The sequence below is a fragment of the Parasteatoda tepidariorum genome, chromosome 3, assembly GCF_982258835.1.
Source record: "Parasteatoda tepidariorum strain Cologne lab strain chromosome 3, Ptep-v5.0, whole genome shotgun sequence".
Classification (NCBI taxonomy): Eukaryota; Metazoa; Arthropoda; class Arachnida; order Araneae; family Theridiidae; genus Parasteatoda; species Parasteatoda tepidariorum.
The window spans coordinates 72,140,390-72,165,616 of record NC_141757.1 but is presented as its reverse complement, the minus strand read 5'-3'; the positions used below and the strand labels follow the sequence as shown (position 1 = coordinate 72,165,616).

Genomic DNA, 25,227 nt, shown 5'->3' with positions numbered 1-25,227 from the left:
ATAAGAAGTTCCCATATTCTCAGTTCCTTCTAATAACCAAATTTAACCCCTTCAGAACTGACAGAATGAGTAAGAAGGCCAGCATATTCCGAGAGTCTAAGTATAAAGAATACATTACGTACTAATACCAGACGAGAGCACGTCCAAGGGGAGAAACTTTTTTGATTAAGTTGAAATACTCTTGCCAAATATGGGAAGGCATTCGCAAAACTTTCTTTGAAATTCATTAAGGAAACTCTATGCATGAAATGCAGAGTTGAAAATGAAACAGAAGTTAAATTATTATTTTTATATTTTTTCATGTATAGATATTTTATTTAATTATAAATATATACTTTATTTAAAGTATTTTTCAGGTAATTTACTAAATTGTGTAGACAAGATCACAGACCATGTTTAACTATAAGTAAATGCATAAAACTTATATGCTAATTAAAAAAAAAAATTTAAATTCAAATTCTATTTAAACAACATTTAAAGTTTAGAAATTTTTTTATCCAATAATTTTTTCAACTTTCAACAATGGAACGAAATTGGAAGATAGAAATTAATTTACCATACTACAGAATTTTTTTCCAGACTTTCTTAAGAAAGAAAGTAATCTGGTGTTTTACAAATTCTTAAACATACCATACTACAGTCAAATTTAATTAAAGCAAACTCCTTAAAAAAGCTTTTGAGAATAGTGAAACACATAATTTTATTTAAAAAAAATGTATATATAACTTACTTAGTCTATGTTTTGACTGTGCTTCTCTTAAGTGATCCCAATGAACAAGTTCATACCATGAGATTCCTTGAAGACTGGCTTTTGTATAACCCAGATGAAATTCTCCTCTGTTAAAGAAAAAAAAGTGGACGGTTGCAAATAACGATTTAATAATAATAAATGAATAAGAAATATGAAATAATAAAAAATATGAAATAATAATAAATAAAAATAATGATAATAAATAAAAAATAACAATAAATAAAAATAATGATAATAAATAAAAAATAACAATAAATAAAAATAATAGAAATGACACCATCTCTTAGATTATATTTTTTTCGAAACATTAAGCAAGTTATATTTTGCATCCATTCATATTTATATATCTAGCTTGCTTAGTTAAACTTAAATATAGCATTTAAAAAAACACTCAATTTTAAAAAGCATTAATTTTTAACTAAAATGATTTATTTAAACTAGGTTTCTGCAATGTTGTTCATTGTTTGTTTTCATGCAGAAAAAAAAGGTATCGATAGAAATAAAACATAAACGAAAATTTTAAATGATTTTATTTGAAATATTTCTGAAATATCTATATGGTGGCTAAAAGTTTTTATTAGTTTATTAAAAATGTTTCTTTTTAATTTTAAGCCTTTATAAATAAATGCACATTTCATTATGATATGCATTACATTTTTCTAGGAAAAAACAGCTTTGAAATTTATTGAAAATTAGAAAAAAAATATATCTCTTACTAACAATTTGAAATTTATTCTCTAATTCCTTTTGAAAAAATATTTATAACTAACAATCAGAAAATTCTGACAATGTTTAAATTTGAACTTAAGTGATAAATTAAAAATTAACTTTAATTGCTTAATTTTGCAGATTTGATTAACCAACGAACAGGAAAATGAGTTAACGTTTTTGAATTCGGATTTCAAAAATTCCCAGTAGCAAAAAAGTTTTTTTTTTTTTTTAACACTAACATTAGTGTTTTTCCCCTCTAAAACTTAATGATATTTGATTGTTGGACAACATTATGCTAATAAAAAGATCACCAATCACTAAGCAACAGACGTCAGCAAAACATGAATCAACCAGTCATCGAAAACTATAAATTAAAACCTCCCTTTTCAACGCTGCTTCAATTAAGACGTTTGCAAGTATCATCTTCTTGTCAAGGTTGCCGAGTTACCAATAAACAATGTTAAAATCATTGGTCAAGAGATAAATCAGTAATTTTTCTCGAAGAAATAGTTAATTTTTCGGAAGCAGGTGCATTGATCAATGTCAATTCAAATAAACCGTGGGAACGCCTGTAGCCTCCTTGACCTATGGTCATCAATGCAGGTGGAGCAGGTGGTCACTTCTGTTTCAGTTAGACTTTGCGTAATCTGCTTCAATTCGTCATCAATGCTTCTGGTCACGAAGCTACAGCTACCGAAAGCTTACTTCTGTACCTCAATAAACCAGGTTCAGAAAGCAGACGACTTTTGAAAAAATAAACAGACATAAAGGAATATAAATCGTGACAGAGATTCCACCTCTGGAAGAATTTTACATCAACCATTATGTCCTATCATTCCGAACTGTATTGCGGTATAACTACTCCTGAGGGCAATAGTTAAAGTGTTTGGAAAAGGATGCTTATTATTCGTATAGATAGGAATGTAATAATCTCACTTAAAGCAAATTGCTTCGATTTCACTTGCAAATGAAAAGCTAATCAAGAACTCGTGAAGTAAACAAACATATGGTTAAAACTCTTATCTCGATGTCTACGATAATTTTAAAAGAGTGAAGACTATCCTGTTCTGTGAACTCAGCAATCGCTTTGTACATTTTTCAGAATGTTATAAATTTATTTATTCATAAGCATTCCTTATTACCTTTAGTATAAGTTTACAAAGTTTGTTACATAGTAGAAAAAGTATGTTAGTTGTTGGTAGAATTTTATCAATGCTTAAAGCTATACTTACATTCTGTCTATGTGTAGGAACTTCATATCCATAGAATGTATTGTTGTAAAAACAGTTGTACTTCCTTGAACAACGCATTCACGGGTTTCTGGCATGGCTACAGGGGTACATGTTGCAAGGAAAACGGGTTCATTCCGGCTGCATAGAGGTAAAAAACTCACAAAATGACCCTCAATAAGCACTACCTGAAAAATGAATGAAGATTTGATTACAAATCTTGTATTTGATATTTAATGATTTCAATAAACGATAAATTGGTAAGATTTCGAATAAGGAGACAGAAATGAGTTACTAATGAAGTAAACATCACTATCTTTAAAAAAAAGTAAATAAAGTAACATCGAAATAAAGTAACTTTAATTAAAAAAGCTAAAATTTACAATAAAAATTCATTCAAGTTAAAAATAAAATAAAATCGAATAGTAAATAATGGATATTAAGTTTTTCACTGTATTATAAGTTGCGTCTTTTTGCTACTTTATTAACATGAAAAAATAAATCAGTTATTGTCATGTCATTTTTTATCAACAGGTGAATAAAACAACTTTGCGATTTAATGAAATTACTCTCCTTTTGAGGATAAACCTTTCAAGATATAAGATCGCAATTTTGATTTTTTTTTCAAATTCATTCTTAAATTAAATTAAACTGTTTCCATCTTATTTTATTCAGCAAATGTATAAGACGACTAAAAGATGAAGTAACTAGTACTTTTTTTAATGAATGTAAGCACATTATTAAACTTACAGTTTGGAAGTAAATAAAATGAATATTACATTGTACACGGAAAAAAAATTCTGATAAAATTACCATACTGTAATGACATTTCTGGTGAAAAAAAAATTTAATAATTCCGGTTAATAAAACCAAAATATACGGTATTTAAACCACTCAAATACTGTTTTTTTTTTTTTTTTTTTTTTTTTTTTTTTTTTTTTTTTTTTCCCCCTCAGTATAGTTTTTCTTACCTCACATTTAGTAAGAGATACAATACGGAAAAGTAAATTTAACCATATAAACAGTTTTTATGCCATGCTCTATAGTATCACGATGAAATTACCATATGCCACATAACCATATTTTATTGTTAACTTTAGCAAACTCAACCGAGGTACTACGGTAATTTTTACTGAGCTCTTTGGTAATCCGATGGAGCTAGAAACACTGTAAATTTTTACCATCCTATATAGCTATATTACATATCTAGTAGTTTTGGCCATGTTTTTTTTCACTCAGTGTTGATTAGTCTTTTGTTGAAAAGGACTAGCTTTTAGTTAGTTTTTCCTTCAATATTAAATTGTTCCTTCAAACTAATTGATAAATTAACCATTGACAACCACTTAATAATTGACAGTTACAGGAGTATTTATTTTATACGCCGTATTTACTGACAACTTAAACTAATTGTTGAATTGTTATTAATTCGAAACAGCAATCACTATTAACAAGTCAATAAAACAAATAAAGATGAAATAAACTAGACGAATATCTCATTGTAGATGACGAGTCCCTCATTGAAAACGTTTGATTGATCTTTCATTCAATATTAAATTGTTCATTCAAACTAATTGTCAAATTAACCATTTGCTGTCTCACTCCGGCAAACAACTGAGAAAGATAAATAAAACTCAAAAAAGTTGAAATAAATAAAACGTATCTCCCTTTGTAAGAAGAATCGAATGGGAGAGCAGTATTAAATTGTCGGCACACATCACAAAGGTCCCAGTAATGATGTTCCCCCGATGTAAAAGTTTCTAAAGAAAAGGGCACTTCCCCGATGACGGGTGACTCGTAAGCACGCAAGGTCTGATTTCTGTTTGGTTTTCCTTTCCATATAACCTTTTGTTTCTTTTGAGAGTGCCCGCTAATGAGATCAACGATTTACCGAGAGCAGTTATATTGGAGCAGAACGGCGGATTAGAAGACCCCGAATGGGTTTTTAATTCCGTTGTGCAAAATGTTAGGTATTATTATTTCATTACATTCAGGATATTACTACCTGCTTTCGATTACCCTTCTTTGCTATGAACATCTTTTTGTTTTCATAAATATCCTATTGTTCGATCGCCTTTCTCTAAAAGAAATCGGTTCGTTTTTTTTTTTTCTTTCTCTCTGCGCGATTTTCCACATCTGAATGCTGGTTTAATTTGAATTGGGATTTTTTACAGCTTCAATTTTATGATACCGAAAGAATAGCTTTACATAAATTAGAGACAATTTACAAATTCTTGGGGGGGGGGGAAATATCTGTTTATATGTTATCGTAAATGTTGGCAATCACATAGTCATGGATTGTAACTGAAATCTAAAAATTGTAATCGTCGTTATTTTTTACTTACAATCTTACCATGAGTACATGCTGCATGACGACATTTACTAAATGAGTTGGAAATTGTGATAATTAAGAAAAGAATTTTTTCAACATTTACCATCTGCTGATTGTTGAAATTTTCTGGTGTATTAGGCTGAGTAAAAAGTCTCTTTTTTTTAAAAATTATTTTCTATTTTTTTACAGTTGGGTAGTTTCAGTAATACTTAGAGCACTCGCAATAGTAGTTTTTACTTCTTTGACATCTGACAGTTTAAGCTTCACTATAAAGAACAATTTGGGGTCATTTCATTGAGTTTTGGAGATTTGACAATACGTTAAAAATGGAAGATCAAAGTGTTCATTTTCGCCCTATTTTAAAATCTTACTTTTGTAAAGGGTTGTTGTGAAAAGTTGCGTAAAATTTATTACAGTAACGATGCTCTACAAGAACGTCAATGCCAAAACTGGTTCAAGAAATTCTGAGCTGGTTGATTTAAAGGATGCCCCTCGATCAAGAAGTCCTACCCGAATTGATGATGACAAAATAAAGACATTGATCCAGTTAAATCCACGTTACACGATGCAAGAGACTGCAAGGACAATGAAAGTCAGTCAAATTAGTGATCACGCTCATCTAAAGAAAGTGGAATGTGTAAGAAAGTTCGAAATTAAGGTTCCCCATGAACATAAAGAAGTTCATTTGACGGCACGAATAAACATTGGCGATATGTTCATAAAACGTGAAGTAAACGTCTCGTTTTTGGAACGAATGATAACTGATGAGAAGTGGGTTGTTTACAACAATGTGATGCGAAAATGATTCTGGATACGATGCGAAGATTCGCCATCAACGTTTTCAAAACCAGAACTTTATCAGAGGAAGGTTATGCTGCCAGTATGGTGGGATTTGAAGGATGTTGTGTTTTTTGAGCTCCAATCAAGGAACATAGCAATTAATTCAGATGTGTACTGTAGGCTATCGGACAGTTTGAACGAATTTGTCATTCAGAAACGTCCAGAACTCATCAATCGCGAAAAAGTAGTGCTTCATCATGACAACGTGAGACTTTACATATATTTAGCGAACCGTCAAAAGTTATTGGAGATGGGATAGGATGTGTTGCCCCTCCATTCATACTCTCCTGACCTTGCAGCGTCAAATTTTCAGTTGTTTCGTTCTCTTTAAAACCTCCGGCTGGGAATTACGTTAAATTCAGATGAGGCTGTAAACCTCGTTCAGTTTTTTACATATAATGCGGGTCCTTTTACGAACGAAGAATCATGAACCTCACCGAGCGATGGCAAAAGGTAATCGAACAAAAGGGACTATGCATCATTGATCAACATTCAACATTTATATAAATATATGACTTTGTAAAATTTAGAAGAAAAAAAACGCAATGATTTTTTTATCAATCCATTAAGTAAGAAATATTAGATATCTAAGAAATATATCGGACATTCAGCAAAGCACTTATGTGATTGTCGGTATTCACCGCACAATGTTTGCACTTGTTGTTGCTTTTTATGCGCTGCTTGATTCTTAGTTTCATTTTTTTACAATGCTAAAAATATCAGTGCACCTTAATATGTGATATCATGTGAATTTACTGCAACCATAAAAGGATGCCACGTTGAACCATATTATCTTGTCAATTAATTCTCCTTGTTGCATTGGATTACACAACATTTCCGTACCAACTAGCAATTTCACAAACTCGGGGTTCAACTAGCACTATTAAGGTTGCAGAAAATTTGTAAGCCCTAACGTAAAATGTAACAATGCATGATTTTGGATATAAGTACAAAAACCATTTCAATTAAAAATTAAATTTCAAAGAGAATTTTCAACCAACATCCATTTAGTTCTATCGTACCTTTGACGTATCAAGACGGAAAATATATAAATAAAATTCAAGCGAATGTGCAAAGCTACTGTAACTTATACATTTTAAATACATTTTAATTTTTATTTTATTTATTTATTTATTTCACAATTTTAAGGAAACCAATCTAATTAACTCATGATGAAAATTAGCATACTCAAAATTACGAAACACACCTAACTACTAAACGAAAAATTTGAAGTTTTTAATTGTTATTATTTCTTATAGTGTTTTGGTCTTATAATTCAGCACGGTAGTATGGATCTATATAGTTTTTGATTCTTTTGAAATGATGTGCTAGAGTTTATTCACATTAATGAAACAATTATAATCATCATCCAAGTATTAATTTTTAAAATAGCCATTATTTTAATATTTATGCTTAAAAATGCACTCTTTAGCGCTTTAAATTACACTCAATTAAGAGTCTTTTAATTTTTATATTTTAAATTCTCCTTTAGCACAACAAAATATAATTTAGCATATTAATGAAAAAAATTAACGTGTTCAAGAAATTTTTACTTTATTTATTTTTAATATTTTTGAAATCTTTTTGGCAAAGTGTTCCTCCAAAAATAAATAAATAAAAATAGTCAGAACATACACATGAAGAATGAAATAACAACTTAATAATCTTTATTAAATGTTTCCCATGCGACTATATTTTCGAATTATCAGAGGAGAAAAGAAGTAGTGGTTCTAAACTTATTTCTTTGAGCTGTTTTCATACAAAATTCTAATGATCCGTGAGTTTAGTGATTACTTACCGGAGGGTCTAAAATCAGGTAAGGGGAAAACCACAGAAAGGGGGAATGTTTTGATATCAAAATTTGGCAAAGTGCCCCACCCCCTGAACCTTGCAAAAGGTCATAAGGTTAGAAGATGGGCTCGTAAATCAATAAATACAAGGATCTGTTGCAGGGGGTCATGTCTGCAGGGCACTCCCACGCCACATCTTTTGACCTCTCACTACATCTTCCGCGTTGCGTTGGGTGTCGATGGTGCGATATGGATTGCGGAGATGGCCTTTTGATGGAATGCTTAATGTCTTATGATTGCTTTCTCCTTAATTTTATTCTTTTTTTCTCTGATTGAAATTGATAAATAGAAAAAAGTAAAAATCCGAATTAAGCTTCGAATATTTTCCTATAAGAACATTTTCTCACACAATGCCTCGCTCCGTAAGAAATAAATTTATAAACATTTCAATGCTTCTTGGGGTATTTTGAATTAGAATATTTTTCAAATTCACCGAAATTTTCATACGGTATTGAATCCTACACTGTTAGGAAAACATTTCACGGTTGCATCACAATATAGGTACTTGGGATCATAATGTTTTCTGAATTTTCTGCTATTTTAATAAGATACTAAGCAATCAATGCATTGTAGAACAATAAGTTTCCAATTGCATCACAATCTGGGTACCTTTAATCGTAATATATCACGAATTTATTGCACGGTGCTACATGTACTATTAATAATTTTGATTACATTATTAGCACGACAATATTAAAAATCTAAATACACGGTTGCTCCATAATAACATCTACGAATGCGCTTGCAATTAATAAGATAAGTATAATTATTGTAGTTCAACTTGTATCGAACGTTTCAACAATCTAGGATTTAACTGCAAAGATTTCTTAAATGCTTAGAATCTTAATTACTTTTTATAGGCAAAACCTTTTTTGTTTTCAAACAAAAACAGTGAATAAACCATGGCTCATGTTATATTTGATTAAAAAAATATTCAAAATTAATTCACGACAAATCAAACACTTTCAAAATCAATGAATTATTATTTACTATTTTAAACTTAAATTTTTGAGTAAAAGAACACTTCAAAAAATTCCGAATCAAATTACGGTACAAAGTACCGTCACTCAAGCTGCTGGTACTTTCTATCGTAAAATCTATTTTTACCCCAACATGTTATGGAACAAAATATCTGATATACCGTAATTTTTATACTAATAACTACCGTTAAATCACTGAATCACTCTTATAATAAAATATTACTGTTAAAATTAAGGTGTAATAATTTATAGTAAAAATGGATCTTAGTGATGATGCCCCAAAGTGCCGGTACTTTATACCGTAACTGGAACCGAATTTTTTTACAATGCATGTACTTGGGGTATTACTTTTTATATTATAATATTTTAATAAACTTAAAGTTTAACAGCTAATTTTGATAATGTTTTACAGAAAATATTAACACAAAGCTTTATACTCTAACATTAAGAAACGGTAACAGTGGTTGGGTAATAAAGATGCTAATATATATATATATATATATATATATATATATATATATATATATATATATATATATATATATATATATATATATATATATATATATATATATATATATATATATATATATATATATATATATATATATATATATATATATATATATATATATATATATCAAAACCCTTGTATGTGTGAGAAGCATATGTGTTATTTATAAAAATCAATAATCTGAAAGTGTTCCAGTTTGCACAGTTTCAGTTAGACACATAGAAAAGGAGGAAATCTCTTTAATGATGCCTTATCTTAAGACTAACCTTTTGATCTCCGAAGCGCATTTGTCTGCGAGCATTGCGGGACACATTCATCCTGCATAGGAACATACGAGTATCGTTCATCATGTTTAAAGGATTAGAACTACGCATCAATTCTGTTTGAATAGCTTGGTGATCTTGCTTTTCGATTATATCATACACGCTGTCTCCGTGGATTAGCAAATCCTCCTGAAGAAAAAAAGATATTGAAGCAAAACTATTTAAAAGAATTATTAAACCAAATCATTTCAAAGAATCATATCATAGCAGAATAATTTAAGCAAACACTATGAATTTTTTATAGTTTATAAAAATGAAATCGAAGAAAAGAGGAAAAAAATGAGTTGTTTCCATATAATGCGTGTTATGAAAATTTCATTAAATTAAAACATGCTAAATGATTATCCTGTGTTAGCAGGGATATTTTTCAAATTTATATTTCGTGGTTAAATTATTAAAACAAAACAGTTTAAACAAATCATTAAAATAAATAATTTAGACTAATCATTAAAATATAAAAATTTAAACAAATCTACGAAATAATACAATTTAAGCAAATTAATAAATCAAAACAATTTAAAGAAAGGAAAAAAAAATTAAAAAAGAATCAAACATTACGAGTTATTTACAATTGATAAAAATTACTACTTAAAAAAAGTAAAACGATAGGTAACTTCCATATAATGTGTGTTTTTAAAATTTTGTTAAAAAAATTTTAAACGATTATCCTGTGCTAGAAAAAATATATTTCAAATTAATACTTCACGGTTAAATTATTAAAATAATGCAATTTAAATTAATTGTTTCAATAAAACAATTTACAGGAAAACAATTTACAGGAATTTTCTAAATAAAACACTTCAAAGGAATTATCAAGATAAAACTATCCTTAGGAATTATCAAAATAAAGCATATTTAGGATTAATTAACCAGATAATTAAAAAATGTCTATATCTTGCTAAAAATAAAGAAAAGAATAAAATAAAATATGCCTAAAATAAATAATTTTCATGCAAATTTTTTTATTGAAGTTTTATTAAAAATATTAAGATGTTTATAAGGTTTAATTTCCAAATCTAATAATAGTACTTTTCCATTTTGTGAAAGTAATTCTACTGATAAAAATCTAGCAATCGTTATTATGTATGCTAAAAACTAAAACAAAATAAAATAATAGAAAAAGTGAGATTTTATGAATATTTGTTTAACAAATAATTTCTAGAAGAAAATGCATGTTTTTCCTTTAATGAAAAAAAGGGGATTTTTAGAGCAAAAATTTCCTCTGATAAAAATTTCAAATTTTTTAATTTCACTTTATGGAAATGTTATAATATGTAAAAAAAAAAGGGGGGGAAGGAAAAGTAGCTATGCTTAATGTATTTATTTTGCATTTTTCTTTTGTAAAAAAAAAGTGACACTCAAATATCTATAGTTTTTTTAATTGATTTTTAAGAAGGATTGTTTGAAATTCCTCTTTCTCTTTTTATGTAGTTTTGGTATTTTACTTTAAGTTTTAACAAAGTATTTGAAAAATTATTTTTGCTAATTTATTTCTTTTCGAGATTTTACTTCATAAAAAGTATAAAAGAAAAATGTTACTCCTATTTTATGTGATTTTTAATAAAGTTAAAAAATTTTCTCACAGATTTATCATTATTTCCCATATAGCATAAATAAATGTTTATCATTGTCAACAAGTTTGTTAATTGCGATATTTAATTTTGGTAATTAAATAAGAAAATTAACAAAGGTGTTTCTTATTTAGTTGAAAAAAAATTTCACTAAATTTATTTATTTTATTAAAACTTATTATAAGCTGCAACATTACATTACTCAATTCAATTTATACAAATTTTTAAATAATACTAAAACTAGTAAAGTATCATCTGTTTTAATTTTTTTGATTAATTGATTTTCTGAATTTTTAAATTACTTTGTCAATCGCAAATGAAATATCAGGCTTCAATCTATATGAAGTCTTACATTTGTCAATCATCATGACTGTTATTATTTGCCATTCAACTACAATTGATTTTTCAAATTAATAACTAATTAATAATTAGTAACTAACTAATAATTACTAATTCTTTACTTACCATAGAATGACCGAGATATTCTGCTGCATTATCTGAGATGTATAAAAGCTTTCCATTTTGTGTCATCATCATCAAAAAACCACTCAAAGCCTAAGAAAAAAATATAAATAAATAAATAAAAAGTAATTATTAAAACTGTTTATCACTTAGGAACGAAAACATTAAGCTTATCTTATAGGGCTCCCAGAAATCGAAGCCCAATCAAATAACGGTAGGGAATATCTATCAATTTACAGGGTCGACTAATAGCCTGTGGTCATGGTATAAAAAAAAATAGCCGAATTAACTTAAAACAGTAGATAACGGTTAATCTCTTTAACCCTGGGGGTAATTCTCACGGACCCAGGCATCACATCCCCCTGATAGTAAATGTTTTACCCACTATCTTGCCCGGGTGATGAGAGCAACCCGCCGACTAGCACCCTTGTCACCCCGGGCTCCATGGTGATTAAAGTGAGGGTAGGTTCCGTATTATGAAAAGTAGAAAATTGTTGTGTTGTGGGAAAACATTATGTTTACTATTGAAAATAAATTTTGCTTTTTTTATGTGTGTGTCCTTACGCAATATTTGTAATTATAAGCCGAAAAAGAAGAAGCTCTGACACAAGAGCGTTTGAAATTTCATTTAACTCTCTTCACTTCTTAGATATCAAAATTTTGCTTCTAAAAAAACCTTCTTTTCGGTAAAAGGTTCAAGTGATATTTTTGAGAATTTGGAAATTATAACAAAAGTGCACTGTAAGAAATTCCGAATCAAATGAAGGTATTAAGTACCGACACTTCGGGTACATCATCCGTAAAATCGATTTTTACCATAAAATATTATACCGTAATTTTACAGTAGCATTTATTTAGTTAAAGTGGGTCAGTGATTTTACGGTAATTATTACTATAAAAATTACGGTAAATCATAGTTTTTTGTTCCGTAACATTTTCCTGTAAAAATAGATTTGAAGTTAAAAAGTACTGTATATCTTCAAATATCTAACGTTTACAAATGTATTACATCTGGCATTACAATTACTAACATTTACAAAGGAATTTTTTACAGTGTGGGAAGCTTTTCACAAAACACATTTTCCTGTTAAAACTCCACTTATTTAAAAAAAAAAAAAAAAAAAAAAAAAAAATGAGTAATGGAAAAAAATCGTTTTCTTTTTTTTTCTTTTTTTTTCCAAAACTGCATTCTTTTATACAACTTTTAAAAAAAATTACGAAATAACGCATATCAAGGTACTTTTAGAGTAGAAATTTATTCTAGTTCAATAAATCGTATGTTGTGCAAAATCAAGACATTTCTCATAGAAATTATGAATCAGAAGAATTTCTTAAATAAAATATAAATTTAAAACTTTCTCACAATACAACTTCGGTACTCTTCGGTTAGACGAGTACAAGAAGACTAAATATTTTTCAATTTTTCTTATTTTATTTTATTTTTATACCTCAAAAAATAAATAAAAATAAAATAACTAATTAAAAAAAAGTTGCAGGAGGTCTACATTTTTGGGCGCATTTCAGCTTGTGCAAGTGTAACTAACTTAAAGTGCAAGTGTAACTAATTATTGCTTGTGCCTAAATAGTATTACTCAGTAAGCATAAATGAAAAGTTAAACAAGAAATATTTTTAAAAAATTTCATTGAGCAGTAACCATAAATCTTTTTAAAAACTACTGAACCAATGAACATAAATTTCATTAAGCTACTTACGTAATGTAAAATAAAACTATTTTAAAACAATTATAATTGAATAGCTTAGTGAAAGAAGGAATTAAGTGACATTCTGAAAAAGTCAACATTGTGGGTTTAAAACAGGTAATGTTCATGTTAAGACACGAATAGAATTATTTTTTTCCCTGTCAAATCATTGAATAAGGGAGTTTTAAATAGTAAAAAGTGTTTTGTAAAAAGTTTTTACAGTTTCCATATGCATTCTAAAAATTACAAAAAATAACGCTTAGAAGAACCTTGTCTCACTAATATTTTCTATGATAAATTTTCGGACAGTAAATTAACCATTTTAAGTTTTAAAATAATTTTTGTGTAATTTCTGTAAGCGTCCCAAATAAGTTTAAGCAAATCTATATATATTAAAACGATATTTTCGCCAAGAGTGCCGCTTTTTCCCGCAATGGATCCATAAGAGCTTAATAAAATGGACAATAAATAAGTCAACAAGAAACAAAAATAGATAAATATAGCATTTCCATTTGTCGGTTCTTTCCCCTATCAGCTCAAATTCCTTTGTCGCTATTGTTTTAAAAAAATCAGAATCGGTCAATTGCTGCAGCGAGTTTTGTATACGGAGAAATTCTTCATCTTTTGCAAAATCATTGCGGGAAATGACGCCATTTAATTTCCTAATAAAATTTTCCCTCTGCTGTCTTGTCCACCGGTAATTTTTTCCAATGCACTCAACAATTGGCTGTATTGCTGAAATACCGAGGTGAGTCATGCTTATGAGGAAATTGTCTTCGTGTTTTTAGTGCTGTTTTGTTGAACCGAACCTCGTTACTGAACAACGCTTTCAGTATTGTTTACAAAAGGAAATGACTGTATGCAAAGCAAAAGTTAATTTACTGTGGACTAACCGTAAAAATCCATTTTCTCTAACTGCTCTCTTCTTGTGGGAAAAAATAATTCCGTAATTTCTCTTAAGAAAAATTATTTTGTTAATATATACCGTTGTTGTTTTAAGCCTGACTTGCGAGTGATTAGTTTACATACGAGAAATATTTAAGAAATTTTACACCCATGAACGCAATTTTCTTCTGATTGTAGTTCTAAACGTTCTAATTATAAAACAGGAGTAGCATGTAATTTTAAATGAAGTAATGATAATATATAATAATCTGAATTAAAATATTTTAATTTACATACATTCATACATATTAGTATCTTTTGACACAAAAAAATTATAAATTGTAAACTATTGAAAATCTAAAAAAAAAAATGTTTTAATCCATGCTTGCCGTTGAATTGCTACCAAACTGAACTCATTAAAAATGATTTAATTCTTCATTTTACTTAATTATTTTTTTTTTTGATTTATTATTACTTTTCATTTATTATTGCTTTTAATTTATTATTAGGTTTTGCCTCTTAGAGCAAATTTTTACACCTTACTTCGAAAATTGTTATGCAACTAACTACAACTTAATTATGCTCAAGCAGTTTTCATGCAATTCTGTGATTAATAAAAAAGAACCAGTTTTATTGACTAATGTGAAAAAAGGAAATTTTTTAAAAATAAATTATGGTACAGCTCATATCTGCTTCCTCCGACAATCAAGCAGGTTTGCGTCCAAATCCGTATTTAAATATTAATTTGTGACCCCTAATGCGCGTATTTTTGTTACATCGTGTTTCAATAGGAACACTTTGTAGTCTGTTTAGTCACTAACCATTCTGTTAAATAAAGCAATTTCAAAAATAAAAGTAACATGTTGCTCACAAAATTATTATTTTAACATAACCGAACTAAATTTTCCCTGTACTGGAAAACATTTTCATAGAAAGCGCTATTCGGTACTTGATTTCACAATAAATTCTATTACAGCCTTTAAAGTTTGTCAAATAAATATTGTTTATCGTTAAGTATATTTAGAACAGTCATTTTGGCAATGATATCAACTATAAAGCAGCTGCAGAAAAATTAAAATGTCTGAAAGTTAATCCAAATTCGATGCAAAAATGCCATAATCTGTTACAATTTAAATACAGATCAATCTTTTAACTTCTCCCATATTAAAAGTAAATATATCATTATAAAACCTTAAAAATATATTCCAACATTTCAACACAGATGTTAGAAAAGAGCTTTGCTGATTCGTAGTCAGTGAAAATCAATGATTCAATAAAAATTTCTTACTTTAGTAAAATAATAATATTGTGATATTTCTTTAATTTATTTTCAAGTTAGAAATATAATATCCAAAAGTATACCTAAAATGTATATCTAAAAGATAAAGATAACATTTTTTGGATCCAGATTCAATTTTTTTATTCATCTTGTGCATTTTAAAACTATAATTTAATGACTAAAAAACACAATTGAGCATTATTTTGAACACTGTATAGTATTATTTATTATTTTATTTATTTATGTTGTTTAAACCGTCCAAGAAGTATTTAACAATAATGGAATTTGAAAATAATTCATAATTGATTCATGAACCATAATTGATTAAAATCGATTTTTTTTAAAATTTGTTTCATTTTGTTTCAATTATGAAGTTAAAAGCGCATTTAAAAATGTTTTATAATTGAATCATCACTCAATCAATCTTATCGAATTGTATTTTTATAGATAGGGTATATTGTATTTTCATCGATATTATTTTTATAGATATTACTTTTATAGTTAGCGCAGTTATTTAATTTTGTTAGCTGAATTCAATATTCGTTTTAATTTAACTCTGCAGTTTTTTAAGCTGTTCTTAAATTCAATCATTAAGCTGCGTTTAATGAGTGAAAGATGATTAGCTCATATTTTATTAGTTAATGCACAACCGTATTTTCTTAGTTTTATTTGCAAATAATTTTTTCGTTTCTTTTACTTAATGCCATTTTGGTTTAATTTAAAACAACAAGTTAAATTATAAAAGAAAAATTTTTTATCGAAAACTTTAACTTTTCTCTTGTTGTAGTTCTAATACAGTTCACTAGATGTCTCTGCAATCGCATAGATCATAAAAGCGGCAAAATTTATACACCCACGCAGTGCCAGTGGAAGCCGTTTCCACGCCCAGGGCGAAACAAAAAACGGCGCCCTAAATTCGGAACAATTTTGGAAAAGGAATCTGAATTTTAAAAAAATTAGTTATAACTCATTTTTTCCCTTCGATTGTCTCTCTGGTGAAGTCATAAAGCTGTATATTTCTGCCTGAAAATTATAAATCTATAACAACCTTAAATGTTTACTTAAGAAATATATCGAGATAAATAACAATTAGCGATTTTAAGGTTGAAAAAGAAAGTCGTTAGTTTAATTAAATAAAATATCACTTCAAGTATTCTAGAATAAAAATCAATTATAAGTAATATTTTTAATGAGTATAATCTTTTATGACTTACACATATTAGACATTCACATTAAACATTTTAGATAGATTAACCTAAGATAGATTTAGATAGATTAACCTAAGATAGATTTAGATAGATTAACCTAATTGTTTTATAGAATCGTTTTTATCAGTTGTTTTCTTTCAATTGCTTTTGAAGTTTCATTTTCCTTAGAAATTCTTGTCAAAGAATTTAGTCTCTGTTTTGTCATTGTAGACCTTAAATAGGTTTTTATAGCTTTTAATTTACAAAAGGAACATTCATTCCTTGCTCCTGACAGTGGAATTGTTAAGGAAATTCTTAAATTTATCCATACGTATGGAAAAATATTTTTAAGTTGCTCCTATGAATAAATATCATGAGATCAATTGGAGATATATCTTATTATTTCTTCCTTATAATTGTACATGTTTAAATAATGTTTTAAATGTACTTTTTCTATTCAATATACGACATTTCATTAAGAATTGTTTTAAGAAATGAAGAAATATTCTTTTTTTTTTCTGATGGCAGGCACTGAACTTTTACGTCCCTCGCCTAGGAAGATAAAGAAGTATTACTCATTCAACGTTACCCAGAGGGCACATATGAACCTAAGTCACGGAGGCGAGCAACATTACCCACGCCACACTGCCACAGATACCCGTTTATAGGGAGATACCCGTTTATACACACTGAGAGAAACATCCATGCCCTGAGCGGTATTCGAACCTGCAGCTATTGGCTTCGCAGTCAGACACGCTAACCGCTCGACCGACTGGTCGGTATGAAAAAATAGTGTCGTCTAAAAATTTTTGTTATATTTTTAAACACTCATTCTCTGATTCGACCATTCACTAAAATGCATTTGAATGACTCTCTATTTACTGCTATTTATACTTGTTGTTAAGAAACCTCACACAAATCCTTTATTAATAAAATGTTTATGAAATATATACAATTATTAAAATAACAATTTAAAGAAGAACTGAAAATGGCCACGCATAAAATACAATTATAAAAGGACGGACTGTCATTATAGTATTTACTACAATTATTTAATAATGTTACTACAATTAATTATTCTTTAATAATAACTATTTCTATCAAGAAATTTCAGGGGAAAACTAGATATTTTCTGTCCAAAATAATAGAGATTCATGAAATTTATAAAACTATATATAAAAGTAAAAAACCTCTATGCAACTTAAACTACAACAATAATAAACGTTTAAATAAATCAGATGAATCAAGAAGTTATCGATCCCGCTGTCAAAAAAAAAAAGTCTTATTTCAGTTTCCCAGAAAATTTTTAATAACTATTTTAAATATAAACCCTTTCAAAAAAAATCCGCTGAAATTAGGATGAAAAACTTTCATTAAAATTATATTCACTGAGACGAAATAGGAGTTCTTTCTGAATGAAATATTAAGGTTTCTATCAACAAGTGCTAAAAAAGGAAGGACTCAATATTAATGGTTCGAGGGAGTGATCTCAAATATGCTAATATTAGTTATTGGTGACGAAATTTCAAGTTACCAAATCAGACGCAAAAGCGTACTGTCTCTGAATAAATATATCCTTTGTCGAACGTATGCGTATTTTTGACCCCAGAAATATAGGATTTAGCCACAGTCTTGTAAATAGGCTCGCAACAGTTTGATCAGGAGAACTGACCAAAGTTTGGACCCCTCAATGTTAATTTTTTTGTTGCGTATTTCACTGTAATTTGAGAACTTTCAAAAAAAATTGCACACTATTATAAAATTCATTAAACTAAAGATAATTCCAAGCGAAAGAATACTTATTTGTGATTTTTAATATTTTATTTAATAATAGTAAAAATAGCTTTGAATTGTGAGGCATATGCACTTTAATATCATTTATATCTTTTAAAAGAGATAATTTTCTATGGCAAAATACAAAATTTCAACAAAATCGGTTATTTAGTCCCTTTGAAGTCGAAATTTCAAATTTCTGAGAAAACAGAAAGGGCCAATTCCAGTAAAATAACGACACATTGAGACATAGCATTAAAAATAATCATTCATTTAAAATTTATTTTATCTTTGATTAAAAAGTCAATTAAAGTAAGACAAAAAAAATGCTCTGATTTCTTTCTTAAATTCCAAAGTGATGTTTCATTTTAAAAAAAATCCTGCCTATGCTCATAAAACTCCCATGACTTAATAGACTTCATTGAAAAGAATGAATCTAGGACTAAATGAATAGAGATCAAAGTCCACATGGTCATTTTCAAAGGTCACTCCTCCCTCTGTTTTTGCCTTGCATTACCTCATTGAGAATATTGGCGTGAAGCTTAAATTAAACTTTTACATAGAGAATTTTTAACCATAAAAAAGTTAATTTGAGAATGCATGATTAAAAAATAAAAAGTCATAAAAATATTTTTCCAACAAGCAATATTTTGTGAAAGGATTGAATTAATAATTTAGAGAACATTAAATCTGGGTCTCGTTTGGCACCCTTTCCACCGGCCCTGCACACCCGCAAGAAAATTTATCTACTCCCATTAATATTTTTAAAAATAATAAAAGTGAAAATTTTAAAATAAATTTAAGCTGAACCTTTCCGCAGTAATGCATTTTCTCAACTTTTTAAAATTACACAATAAAATCTTATAAGGAAACCAACTATTTTTGTCAAAATCTATCGTATGATTATGGTTAAAAAAAGTGTAAGGTACCTAAATATTTAATTAAAAATACACATTAAACTGAGATTCAAATTAGGAGAATTAGTTACTAATTTTTTCAAAAATAAATTAATAAATAAATAGTAAATTAAAGCAAAAAGTCACCAGATTATTACTATCTTATTATTTTTTTTTCACTTTTAATAATTCATTTTCAAATTAAATAGTAGAACTATTTTGTAGTTATTAAAAATCATTCTATTATGCAATTTTTGAGCATGCAAAAAAAAATTACTTAATCAAGGAAAAAGAAAATCTCTTTTTTTTAAATGTAAATTCATGAAATGTAGAGAAATTGAAATGCTTGTCCATCAGACAATAAGCAATAGAGCAGTTGTTTGAATTGAAATTTAATGATTTAGTGGTACGAATTTATCACTTTTGATGAGTAAAGCGGAAGTGCAATAAGGTCAGCGGCTTTTTCCTAATGCGATCTTTGTGGATATGAAGTCTCCATTGTTAGTGCCTCAATCTTTTTATTATCTTGGAACTCCTGGTGAGAAACCATGGCCTTTATTTTAAATGAATACCGTGCAGTTTTTTCTTAGAACAATTCCACTTTTAAAAAAATAAATGTTTGAGTTTTATACAATTAATATTTTAAGAAGATTTTAACTGAAAAGATATTAATAACGGTAAGTTATATGGGCCGTTTATTCCTCATGAAAATCATGGTGCTCAGAAATTAAAAAATATAAACAATAAAATTCGTTATTATTATTGGAAAATGAAGCCCGTATTCTGACATAAAAAATGCTTTGTTAAAGGCGTGTTTTGCAAGTTACTTAATATTAAAGGTATTGATTTTTAAAAAGAAGAACAAAAATTGAAAGTTTATATTTTTAAATATAACGTTCATTAAAATGTAGCTTCAATTAGAAAATTTAAATTGTTGAAACAGTACAAAAAAAGATGTAACATCAAACAAATTTCAAACTTGCATGCAAAATTTAAATTTAAAATTCATTTTAGTTCTATATTTTACACAAAAAAAATTAGATATAGCTTTGATGACTATTAGAGCCTTGATTTCCAAAATTTTTGCTTTTTCGATTTCCTCAAATTTTTCTGCGTTAAACAGTGTGTAAAAGGTTGCATAATTTAGAACAAATATATATTAAATCAACCCATGTAAAATCCAAAGTACTTTATTAAATGTACATTGCATTAAATGTAACGTAATCAAGTAGAATTGTTTTGCTTAAAAAGTTAAAGAACTTGTGACTTGATTAGCTAATTTACAAATTATTACCCAAACGTAAAATGCCAAAAAAAAAAAAATTTAAGTCTAAAATTGTGGTACATTTTAAGAGAAAAAAAAGTTATCCTTACAATCTTACTTATCTAATAATATATTACTAAGACAATAAAATATTTACTGAAAGAAATTTATTTTTTAAATTACATTTCAATGAAATTAAGGCTTCTCTTGAGTTGGATTTAAAAATAAATTAAAAAGAAATTAAACATTACGAATCAAATGCTTATTACGTGATTTAATTGATGAAATTTAGAAAACATGAATACTTAAAAATTAATTGTCACAGAATTATGTTGTTTTATGAGCTTATGTTGCATTTTTATAACTGTCACGAAACAGGACAGTTAAATATTATCGATTGAATAAATTCAAATCAGGACCTTTAACACAATATTTTATTTGCGCAAATGGGCCATATTAAAAAGAAAATGGGAATTTTTCCGTACTAAGATTTTTTTTTTTTGTAAATTATTTTTTTATTATATAAATAGTTTGAAGAAAACTACTTATTCATCTCAGTCAGTCGTACGAAAGTTTTGCCTTTTCACATTGATTCCGCTTTGGAAGGAAATGATTCCCGTTGCGGGAAAGCAACGAAACTGCGACACAGAGGCACGCATTTTTAAACTATGCGTTCAATAAAAATAATAATAGCATTATTAGGAATTAATGCGTATTTATTTTAAAAATGAAATACTACATTAAAGATGTTTTTTCTATATCATGCTTCTATGTTTATTCAATGTTTAATTCTTTGTTAAGTTATATTCATGCTTCAATGTTTAAAAGTATTTTTAAGTATATAATTGCTTCACTTGTGCTAAATCGGTTTCTACTTTTACAAAGGCATTATTGCAATATAATTAAGAATGACAGCTAATTTATAATTGATACTGTTCAGTTTGTTTAAATATTATAGATTTAAAATATACAGTGGAACTTGTAAAAGTGACCACCTGGCTAAAGTGAGCACCTGAGTAAGGTGACCATTTTCTAGTTTTTTAAGGAGTCCTTTTTAAAGAGTCTTCATAAAGTGACCACCTCTATATAACAATTGGACTTGGTCCCGAGGGTGGTCAATTTAGACAGGTTCCACTGTACTCGCTTTCAAATTATCTTATCAATTATAATATATAATAAATGCACTTCACATTGCAAAATATAATGATGCTATAAGCTAAAAGAATTATTTTAAAGTAGCATGAAATTGTAAATACAGTTTGAAATGCAGCATTTATACTATTAGCTTGCATAAGTTATTTAAATATATTTTTAGATTAGAAAATATTTTACATTTATAACTTTATTGATTACAAAGACTGGAGTATATAAATTACAAATAAAAAGATACATGTATTAGTATTTTTATTATAAATTACATTTACTAGGAAATAGAAAACATTTTTAACCTATACATTTAATTATTAACCTTGTTATAAATTAAAATTATTATTATTTTTTTTTTTTTTTGCTTCTCGTAAACTAAGAGAGAAATAGATGTAAATTATTATAATAAGTAAAAGATATTGCACATTGTTTCAGCTTTTAGCGATTTTTTTTTTAAAAATAAATTATAATGAATCATTTTCATAAAAATGCGATTTCGATTGTTTAAAGTTTATCATTTATCCTTTCTTCCATAAATAATAAGAAATAAACAACGTCTTTGCGCAATATAATACCTACTCCATAATTACTACAATACTGCATAATACCTACACAGAGAAAAAAATTCTGGTAAAATTACCGTACTTGGTATGGTAATAACATTTCTGGTAAAAAAATATCTTAATTCTGGTAATAAAACCAAAATAAAAGGAATTTAAGCCATTCGTTTGGTAATTTTTCCGTTCGTATGGTAACGGTTTAGCTGAAATTCTGGTTTTCAAATTTATATTTCTTATTACTACACAATAAAATAAAAAAAATACAAAACTGAAAATCAAATTCAACCGAATAAATAATATATGCCACGCTCAAAGATAACATGATAAAAAATTACCAAATTTTACCACATTTGTTATCAAACATCGTGGTAATAAAACCATATTTTATTGTTGATTTTACCAGAATTCATAAACTAAGCGCCTCGGTAGAACAAAGCTTTCTGGTGTTTCAATAGAGCCAGAATATTTTATTATATTCTGCCATAACCATGTTTTTTTTTATCAGTCTAGAAATTTCACTTAATAATTTAAACACATTAATTCCATCAACATTATATACTGTTGTCCTGAATTCTTTTTCAAATCTTCTTTCCCCATATTTTTATCAATTCTAAGGCAACAATACCTAATATAAATAGGAAGCGTTTTCTTTGAATTATTTTACAAATCTTCTTCCTCCAGATTTCAATCAACTCTAAATAATATTCAGCTTCCACTTTATAGACCATACATGTTCCCTAAATCCTTTTACAAATCTTCTTTCTCCAGATCTTAACAGATATGACATCCCAATTGTTTTCTACTGAGCCGAAAATGAAGATAAATTTCATAGAAAGAAATGCATGACACCTGATCGATCTAAACTAAAGTTTTGATTGTCCAAGAAGTCAAAGCCGGGGGTCAGAGAACAACCGTATTATGATGGCAAGACCTCGACATTGGCCTTACGGTATTGCTCTTTAACGGTTTTAAAGGATTATGTCAGAGTCAGCAGAGGGTGACCAAATCATGGTAGCGGTCACTCTCCCGCGATGCTTTTACCTTTTACACGAATCGTCGAGCGTGACCGTCGCGGAGGGAGAGAAGGGTGCGCTCACAATTTTCGGAGGTAATTGAGGGTAAACGCACTAAATATGAGTTTGATGCAGATTGTTGACAGTTGTTACAATAGTCGCGGCTGTATGAGTACACATTTTGACTCCTATTGCTTTTGTATTTCACCGTAAGGTTAGTTAGACTTAAGTTTCCGGAGTTTATTTTGTATTTCTGTAGGAAATGACTGCTACTGTCTTTAAAAAACCATACCTTTCTATAATCTAGGTCCTGTATTAATTTCTTTATTATTTAGTATTAATTTTTTGAAGTTGTCGCGTTTATTTGCAGTTCGAAAAGGAGATTAAAACAAAAGTAGTATAAATACATTATGTAGACTAGGACAAGAGAGCATTTATTCTATTGTAAATTACTTTTTTTTCTTCTTTTAAATTATGTTTGATGTGTTGTTAATTCTTTAAATTTAATAATTTGTAAAAAAAAGAAAATTCTTCATTTCTAAACTTGTAAGCAGCTTTCGTCTATAAAATCTGAGTTGTAGATCTTATATTAATAGAAATTTTCAATGGCGAATTCTATATGTATATATATATATATATATATATATATATATAAAGGTGAGAAAATGTGAGGTGTTGGAAGGAGAAATAAAATTCAATCTTAAGAATAGTAAAATATCATTTAATTTCTTTTTCCAATCTAAAAAGATTTAACTAATATAAACATAGGTATATAAGTAGTAAATCTTTTTGAACCTAAATGATAAAAAGCAATAATTTCGTGTCTACTTTTTCCAATATAAAGTGAACTAATTCTTGAAACTAAATAATTTGTTTTAGAGAAAAACTCAAGTTTTTAATTATTCAAAAACATTCAATTTTTTTTTCATGAAATAATTTGTGAACTGTAGATATTATATCAATAAAAAAATTCAAGAAACAATCTAACTGTGCAATTGAAGAAAAACACGTAAAAAAGTAAAAATAAAAGTGAAGTAATGCAAAACTGAAAAAAAAAATTGTGATGTCTTAAAGTTTCATATTCAGAAAATTAAATTTTAAAAAATAGCTATTTCGTTGTTTTTTTGTTTTTTTTTTTTCCACTGAGGGAAAAAAAAAAGTATGGTCAAAATATGGTATCAAAATATATTAAAATTTACCTTGTTTCTGGCTCTATGGGTACAGCAAAAAGCTCGGTAATTTTTGCGTTTGGTAAAATTAAAAATGGTTTTATAATAAGTGATAAAATTTAGTAATTTTATCATGATACCTTAGAGCATGGAATAAAAACCATTTATTCGGCTAAATTTACTTTTAAGTTTTGTATTTTTTACTAAATGTGTGGTAAAAAGAACTATAATTTTGAAAACCAGAATTTTCGATAAACCGTTACCATAAGAACAGAAAGATTACCCAGTGAATAGTTTGAATACGGTATATTTTAATTTTATTACCAGAATTATGGTTTCTTTTACCAGAAATATCATTACCATACAGTGCAATACAAAATTTTTACCATAATATTTTCGACCATATTTTTTTCAACTTCCTTACGTGTACTCAACTCGTAAAATGAATTATATAATATAATTCTTACACTCATAAAACAAAATGTGCATGCCTTAAACTTCATTATTGAAGCAAAATAACTACCTGCATCGTTAAATAATCGAAATAAAATTTATGTTGTTCTGGTGTTGGTGTAAGACATAATGTAGAAAATGCGAATGTCAAGATTTCTTATACTTTATGTTTGAAGAGAAACACCCTTTCTTAATCAAGTACCATAAATTAGAGTTTTTATCTATTTATAATTAAAATTCATATTGTTACAGCGTCTGTATCAGACATATTATGCAAAATAAGGATACGAGACTTTCCTATACTTTAACATTGATGTGAGGGGGGGGGGATGCTTGCATCA

General features: G+C 27.8%; 1 protein-coding gene across 3 annotated transcripts in view; it reads right to left on the bottom strand.

Moving 5' to 3' along the window:
• dysf (neuronal PAS domain protein dysfusion) overlaps window positions 1–25,227 on the bottom strand; it is a 138,894-nt gene that overhangs the window by 5,766 nt on the left and 107,901 nt on the right. For all 3 annotated transcript variants that reach the window (XM_071181282.2, XM_043038796.3, XM_043038795.3), the window contains 4 exons: window positions 11,564–11,653; window positions 9,471–9,656; window positions 2,695–2,879; window positions 731–837 (listed from right to left, as the gene is read on the bottom strand). In XM_071181282.2, coding sequence (XP_071037383.1) covers window positions 731–837; window positions 2,695–2,879; window positions 9,471–9,656; window positions 11,564–11,653 — 568 coding nt within the window. The remainder of the gene's footprint in view (window positions 1–730; window positions 838–2,694; window positions 2,880–9,470; window positions 9,657–11,563; window positions 11,654–25,227) is intronic.